This window comes from Musa acuminata, chromosome BXJ2-5, assembly GCF_036884655.1.
Source record: "Musa acuminata AAA Group cultivar baxijiao chromosome BXJ2-5, Cavendish_Baxijiao_AAA, whole genome shotgun sequence".
NCBI classification, from domain to species: Eukaryota; Viridiplantae; Streptophyta; class Magnoliopsida; order Zingiberales; family Musaceae; genus Musa; species Musa acuminata.
This window is the reverse complement of record NC_088342.1, coordinates 10427170-10435546: the sequence shown is the minus strand read 5'-3', so window position 1 is coordinate 10435546 and position 8377 is coordinate 10427170. Positions and strand designations below refer to the sequence as shown.

Below are 8377 nucleotides of genomic sequence, written 5' to 3'. Positions count from 1 at the left end.
GAGGTGGATACTATTCTAGCTATAGTCTTTCTCTTTCTCTAGGTTACTAGACGCAATTTGAGAGAGTATGGGATTATTAGATCTGCTCTTTGTGCCTACGATGCTGTTCTTCCATCAGAGTTAGTATTACTATTCCTAACTCTGAGGGGGGAAGAACAGTAAGATTACTGTTCCTAATCATGTGTTTGAAATCACGACTTCATTCATACCCACAAACATGAAAAATCACAATGAGAGGAATGTGACGAGGCAATACAATCTCTCATTTCATGTAATTGTAACCACAAAAAATAACTCAGATCAACATAATCAAACACAAATACAATGTTACATATCCTTTACCACCTCACCATCATATGCAGATATCAATTCCTACGTATTCCTCTTCCTCCAAAACGTATCAGACCAAATACATGCATGACAGAGGAGAACAACAAATGAAGGAACCACGAGTAAGAGAAGGAGAAAACTGTGTCGCTCAGCAGAGGAAGTATCCGAAGAGGAGGACGGAGATCGAGGCAAGGACGGCAGCAGGTGCAGCGGGTGCGGTGACAGCACCGGAGGTGGGGCTGGGGGCAGGAGCATCGACCGCGGCCACCTTCTCGACCAAGGAAGAAGCCATGACCACGGCCATCATGGCCACGGTGAAAAGCACGAGCTTACGACCAGCCTCCATTGTCGGTAGCGATGGGAGTTTGGAAAGGGGGAAACGATTGGCTTGGGAAGGAAAGAGAAGCAGATGGAACTGGGAATGGCTTGATGTGGTGGAGGGAGAGAGGGAGGTGGGGTTTATATAGCGGGGAGAGGGGGTTGGGTGGGCTCTATTTTGGCGTGTTGTTTTTGCGTGGTTAGGAAGGAAGAAGCCTGACTTAGCAAGGAGGAAAGAAGCGGTCAAAGATTGCAGGAGGACGGCTGTTGATGAATTGGAACGAAATGAGTAGAGAAATGTGAATGGATGCACCAAATGAAGGCCAAGGCGCATGTTGATGACAGGTTGTGCAGGCCATAGAGAGAGAGAGAGAGAGAGAGAGAGAGAGAGAGAGAGAGAGAGTTCTGATTGAAGTCTTTCACCTACCATATATGCTGGAACCATAGTTTGCAAGAAGACTTGGTGCTGCTGAGATTGGCTGCCATCAGAATAATAGATTTTAAATTATGAAAAATCTTCAGGAGAATATAATATGAGAAATTAAACATCTATCCTCAAACAATCAAATGAAAATTGGCCAGATATTAACTATAAAGATACATATGCAAATTTCTCCATTTTGTAGGAATATATGCACTAAACATAAATACAGAGAGTATAAAGATCACTATGGAGAGATGTGAAAGCAATTTTGCCTCAGTAAACTCAGTATCATGAGTCATCTTAATCAAGCTGTAAAGAATGAATGCATAAAGCCAAGACGATGAGTATTTTTATTGATATGATGACAACTTATAGTTAAACAAATATCCTAAACATTGAAAAAAAGAGAAAGAATTTGCTTTGATTTTTAATCAAGGAGATGTAGACATCATTCGGTTTAGATTTTCAAATTTTATATCAATCTCACTCTCAAACACTTGATAAAGTAATGAAGATTGACAACCTCGATGGCAAGTCAAATATTGTTGGTTTACTCGATAGTGTTTGATAGAGAAAAATAGGAGAGCAGAAAATTTCTGGCCACATATAAACTATCCACATGGTTTATTAAGCTTGTAAACAGATATCGTCTATAAGAAAAAAAAGTATATTATATCTGCAGTGAAAAATATTCCAGAAACAAGTCATTGGAAATTTGTTCATCCATTGTTACAGCTAGAAATGTACATGTTTGACATACAAATGCAATTCTATATGAAATGGGCAGCCTTTGCAACAGTTTAGGTCAGGGTTAAGCTGTAGAATAAGATTAGAGTTGTTTGCAACTTGATTCATGTTGCCATCCCAGATTGGAGCCAAGGTTGCTTGACTTCCACAAATGAGTTGGCGAGGCCAAACAATATCTATAGATTCCTTCAAAGAAAAATTAAACTGGTTGAATCAAACTAAAATGAAAGTTAGAATTAAGAAACATATTGCTCGACCCAAGATCAACTCCACCTGCTAGCCAGCTAGAGTTAACCTGACCACAGTCCAACATAACAGCTAGGTTGAATGGAACCATTGGGTTTTAACCAATGTACTCACAAATATAATGATTTATAAAAAGCTGACTTTACACTGTAATTCGTAGTATCAACCAATTCAAAGAGAATAGTTCAATCGTTTGCAGTACCATTTCAAGACGAAGCTAATCTTGGCCAATTCCTTTGCCCTATTGCAAGAAGTCATTCATAGCGGATAAGAATTGAACAAATGGTCAGTTAAATCAATTTTGATCCATTCCATCCAAGGGAGGACAATTGTTACCATAGACGGATATTGCCCCTTGCAATAACCCATTTACTGTAGACATCACATTTGCTATTTATCAATTCTCTAGATAATACTCATCCACCACCATGAGGAAAAGGCAAGGACAGAGGGAAAGAAAAAAAAGGACAGATAATAGCTCATTCACTTAACAGCATATAAATTAATCAGGTGTTACATGGATAAAATCCTTTGTTTTGTTTTGTCTTTGCATTATATAACACTTCATTCACATGGTGATCAGAGAAACACCAAGACTATAATGGTGCTAATTATCATCTTCAAACCTACATGTGAATAAAATATTGGATCTTTTTGCAGGACATATCATGTACAAGCTATAATAGAATGCCAATTATGTTACAATGTACAGACTACTAAATCCCCCCCTGCCATAGGAGACACAACCCAAAATGCTTGGGAGGCAAAAACATGGGAATATTATTATCCATACAAAGTAGATTCTAATACATAAAACTAGAGAAGAGAAACAATATGGAAAGAAACTCAAAGAAGTCATGCAAATAAGAGTGATCGAATTTTTTTTGTAGTGTCCACCATATTGCTGCAACCTGAATCTATATATAAAATTGCAATTAAGACTGCTACTACTACTTGAGATGAAAAGTAAAAAAAATAAATAAAGTTACAAAGACGATGAGGTGAACTGGGCCAGATAATTCTCCTAGATATAATAAGAGTAAACCAAGTATAGAGCACGCTAGCTTAAACTTACATAGAGTTTCAAAGTCTTAAAATTATTAAACTACTCGATCTCCAACAACCTGCTTCTACAAACCAAACTTCACTTTGATAAAAATGTCTTTAACATAAATTGAGATTGGTTGTTAGAACTGTGATTATAAACAACAGTGAAGTACTTTACATCAAGGTTCGCAATACCGTATCGTACCGGAGTTTCGATCTGAGCTCGGTACCGGTACGGTACGGTATACCGCTCGGTACACCCAGGTGTACCGAGCGGTATATTCAGGCGTGCCGAGCACTGTAGCAGTGCTACAGAGCTACAGTACTGCTACAGTGTCGGAACGGTAGCATATGGTCCGCGTACCGAAAGTCTGTCGGACCGGTACGTACCGCCCGTACCGGGCGGTATGGACCGGTACTGCAAACCATGCTTTACATTAGTAGCTAATTTAGCAACAAATTCATGGTAGGATATTCCCAACTTGTGCCGAATTATTTGGGAAGGAATAATACTTTACAGGACCCAAGCAGTAGCTGTAGATTGGATATTAGTGACTAAGATACAGTCATTTATACTTCTAACTAGCAACTAACATAACCTTCTTTCTGATAGATTCTTTTTAATGAATATATGTAGCAAGTGACTTGGGACATGATCTTTTATAATCCTCTCTTAAATCCTAGACATATCTTCCATGTTCTTAAGTGTATAAAACTCCCACCAATATGGGGTATAGGGATGGGATATTGTAATTGAATTTACTCCTAAGAGACTGATTCCGTGATCCGAATCCTTACCACCTAGATTGCATAGTAGCATTTTTACTATGACACCAAGGTCCATCATCAACTTCTATAAGTTACATTAAAAGCAAAAAAGTTTAATGCCGACTTAATCATTGCAATCAAGGCATGTTGTTTCCTGCGATGATATCCATAATAGCCATTGACGTATTCGATTGTTCTTATATTTCACCACTAATTGAAAGACTTGATATGCTGTCTGCCATGTGAATGAGAAATCTGTCATACGAAAAGAAAAAATGCAAAAGGAAAAGAACCTCTTCATCAAAGAAAACTTCATGAGGCTTCGACTAGGTTTACACAACACCTTCAATGGTTACAGTCTTTGCATCAACATTGACTAATACATGAGGTCAACGAATGGAAGACAGATTTGATTACCAGAAGATTGTAGAGAATCTAACAAAGCAAAGATTTAGGAAATTATGGCGAAGAAAATTGCAAGCTCAAATGGCTGAGACGGTGCATGGTGTTTAATGCTCTTAATCAGCTAACTTATTGGTGAACGGCCAACCCGCTTCTCAGTGCTAGTATTCCTTTGTATCATTTCACCAACACATAGTAGTTTCAGATGCTCTGCATCATCTACATGCCAACATGAGTGATGCTCTTTGCCTTTATAATCGTCTGCAGCCTCGTAGATTCTCTCGTTCTCAAATTGAATGACAAAGAAGAGAAGGTGGAGGGAGACAAATTGGAGAGGAAGAAAAGAAGAAGCCAAAAAAGATCGCACCTTGGGAAGAGTAGAAGGCAACGCCGAAGAGGGCAGACTTCTTTCCGAGGCAATTGAAGTGGTCGAGCAATTCCTCCATCGAGGCAGGGGTGCGAAGGCGGCAGTCGTCCGGCCACCAGCGTGGCGGAGAGCGACGCTCCGGCGGCTGCCGCCGAGCACGAAGGCCCCGCAGATTCTTACACCGCTGGGGATGCCGATCACAGAGGCTCGAGGGCGGACAGCGCACACATTGGTATCGGAACTTTGTCACCGGCTTAGAACACGAGTTAGAGAACGGGAGGCAATCATGGAGAAGGATGTGGTGGGCCGGAGTGGAACGTTCGTAGATATGGGTCGACTCCTTTGTCGGGATCTAAATCGTTACTCCAGACGGGACACGAATCGATTCAAATATATAGCGTCTAATAATAAGTATGATTAGAAAAAAGAAAGCTTGAAAACCCCCTTTTTTCTGAAAATATATATCTTTCAAATGATTAAATTTCGTATTTACCCATTAAAATTTTATTTTATTATACATAAAAACTTCATATAAAGATATTAATACCCTTTAAAAACTCATTTTAAATTAAAATAAATATTAAAAAATATATATTTTTAACTCAAATTAGCTTTTTTTTATCGGATAAATGTTTACTTGTTCTTTAGAAAAAAATTAAAATTTAAATTTAAATATAGAAAAACTAGTAGATGAATAAATGAAACATAGATTGTAGAGAGCTTAATTGAGCTTAATTTTAGATTTCCAATTGAAGTATTAAAAAATTAATTGTAAAAAAAATCAGTGATGTATATAGAAATTTTGAACATAATACATGTGGTGTGCTCACCGTCCGGTGCGGATAACCTAATAGGCGCCAAAACAGAACAAAATAGGAAACGAAGCATTTCCTATAGCCAGCATCTATCATCTACTCGTCCATGCGAAAACCTACGGTCCAAATTGCGGCTCAAACAGCTCTATTAATCTCTCGCCGATATGTGGCTGGTTGGTACACGCACAAGCCAAGCAAGAAGTAGAGGAAGAAGAGGAGGAGGAGAAAGAACTGGGTGGGTGAGATTTTGGAGCTGCTCCTCTCGTAAGCCTTCCTCTGCTCTTCCATCTGCTTTTCCTTGTAATCCCGCGTTATCATCGGTCTTGCGAGAGGGAAACAGCGACGAGATCTGTAAAGCTGTCTCTTTTGGTCGTTTCCCGCTGTCTCTCGGCAGAAAGATCAGATCTTGGAGTGGGAGAAGGGCGTTTTGTGGTTGTCTTTTGCTTGAGACTAACCGGAGGGAGGGGGCTTCTTTTGTGCAGATGGAGAAGGAATCGAAGGAGCAGAGAGGTGCCCCTCTAAGAGCGGCTCCTCCGGAGCCTGATTTCCCCTTGCAGTGGGGAAGCCGCAAGCGCCTCCGTTGCGTCAAGGTCAGGGACGAGGGCTCCCCGGCTAAATCCGACGGCCGGAGGCGGGCTACGTCCCGGATCAACCGCCGCGTTGTCACCGGAGGCGACAAGGACTTCCCCACGCCGCGGTTTCACCGCCCTGCCCAACTCCCCCACAGGTAAATCGACCAGACGAACTAAAAAAGAGAGATTTTGGTTTCGTTCTAGGCGTCTCCGGTGGGGAAATAGACTAATAAATGCCCGGATTTCTCGGCAGGCGGTCGGAGTCTGCTGGGAGCGAGAATCGGAGGTCGCGCTCTGTGTCGTTGTCGCCGGAGAAGGAGGACCGCTGCTACACCACGAGGGGTTCGGTGGCGCACGGCTGCGAGGGGGAGAACGGGGCCGGCGGCGGAGTCGGGGATGAGAGAGGCGCCGCGGTGCTGCCCAGGTTCTTCGTCTCGCTGTCGAACAAGGAGAAGGAGGAGGATTTCATGGCCATGAAGGGGTGTAAGCTGCCTCAGAGACCCAAGAAGAGGTCCAAGTTCGTCCAAAAATGCATACTTGTATGGCTCGTCTCTTCCCTCTCGCCTCCCTTGACATATAAATTGGGCAAATTTTGGATCTTCTTTCCCTTATTTTCATACAAGTAGGATTAAGGCTTTCTTTCCTTTGTTTTCTTGTTGGATTCGGCGCAGTTGGTGAGTCCAGGGGCATGGCTCTCAGATCTTTCTCAGGAGAGGTATGAGGTGAGGGAGAAGAAGGGATCGAGAAAGGTATATATTATCTTTGAACTTACAACAAATCTTCTCTCTTGCTCTTCCTCCTTACCTCAATATAGTTCAGTAAAGTTCCTATTGAATTGTTTCTTTGGTTCTGAACATGATGCCCGAAGAGCTTAATTTTCACTTATGATTTCTTGTTTTGCAGAGGAGGAGAGGATTGAAGGCTATGTGTATGGAGAGTGATTCAGAATGAATCAAAGGGGGTGAGGAGGACCTTTTTATTTTTTTGTAGTTTATTTGATGAATAAAACTTGCTCATTAAGCCTGAAATGTTCCCCCTTACACTCTATCAAGAGGACCAAGTTTGACTTTTGGGCAGACATGTGTTCCCAGTAATCTCTGGTTTGCTTCCACCTACAAATGATGAATTATATGCAGGAAGGTTTTGTTTGATGAGAAAGTATATTATCATTACTGCTCTGCACTTCATTCCTCAGAAGAAGAAAAAACTGAGTGTGTTGAGCAACAATTTGTGATGGAGGCTTCACTTCTTTAGGAAAGAAGTGAAGTGCTCAGCTTCTATGATGTGAATCAAAAGATAGACTAAGAATTTGCTTGGTATTGCCAATGTGAAATTGAAGTTGAGCTATGGCCCCTACCAAGGGATCTCATCAATCCATTCTACTAAAGCAAAATATTAATATCTAGATTATTATGTTCCAAATATTTTTTTATTTATTTCATGCATAGGTAAATGATGAATGAATATTATTATCCGTCGTCAAGATCTTTATCAATTAAGTTAATTGATATTTTTAAAATATCAAATAAAGTTTCAATACTTGATAGGTGTATTACCACATCATTATTTTATTTTATGTGTTGATGAAAAAACTATGTAGATGTCAAAAAGAAGGATACATGCGACTTCTAAATTTAGTAGGTTGGATTGATTTGAAAGCAATTTTCAACTTTGAAATAAAGCTTTATGGATACTTGTATTTTGGTCAGCTGCTTTCCAAATTTATGCTTTATACTTCCAGCTCACCTAATACCTCCATGGCTCTTCTCCTTTCTCTGTCATGGTTACAGTTGACCTACAGAGTCACCAGCAACATCAACACAAAGATGAAACTTGAAAGCAACTCTGAGTGCAAAGGATTTGGAATTCAATTTGTATTGGTCTTTATCACCTGTAACTTAGCCTTGAAGAAACTGAGTCTTTAGAGCTTTGACATTTTGTTTCCTCTCTCTCATACATCACCATGTGCACACATAGAGCTTTGCCAATTGATGTGCCTCTACACCCCCAATAAGATCTCCTTTGGTATGACCAGTGATAAGAGTGAGAAAAGATTGCATAAATTGATATATCTTATGTATCATATTGGCAAGAAATACTCCATCAACTTTTTCTTTCTTTCTTGTTATTTTTTCTTTTTATGTTCGTGGATTAGAATGAAACAAAGCATAGACTTATTGATCATTATAGTGTCCAGACTATTCTTGAGATCTTTTATTGTCATTAAGTTCTGTGAAAAGAAATATATTTTTAAATTAAATTTAAAGTATTTATATATATATATATATTTATTATGTACTAAATCGAAATTATAAGGTTTCGAACTATTAATGTTGGGTCA

At 39.8% G+C, this 8377-nt stretch overlaps 1 protein-coding gene and 1 long non-coding RNA gene across 2 annotated transcripts; one reads left to right on the top strand and one right to left on the bottom strand.

The window, feature by feature from the left end:
- Positions 1–242: 242 nt before the first annotated feature.
- LOC108952936 (uncharacterized) lies at positions 243–4925 on the bottom strand. The gene is made up of 2 exons (XR_010486974.1): positions 4650–4925; positions 243–1127 (listed from the first exon to the last, which is right to left on the bottom strand). It is a non-coding gene; the product is annotated as an uncharacterized LOC108952936 (long non-coding RNA).
- Positions 4926–5589: 664 nt separating this feature from the next.
- LOC103984971 (uncharacterized) lies at positions 5590–7114 on the top strand. The gene is made up of 5 exons (XM_009402567.3): positions 5590–5728; positions 5947–6191; positions 6290–6575; positions 6708–6785; positions 6940–7114. Exons 2-5 carry the CDS (start codon positions 5947–5949, stop codon positions 6985–6987), a joined length of 657 nt encoding a protein of 218 aa, XP_009400842.1. The 5' UTR covers positions 5590–5728; the 3' UTR covers positions 6988–7114.
- Positions 7115–8377: the final 1263 nt, after the last annotated feature.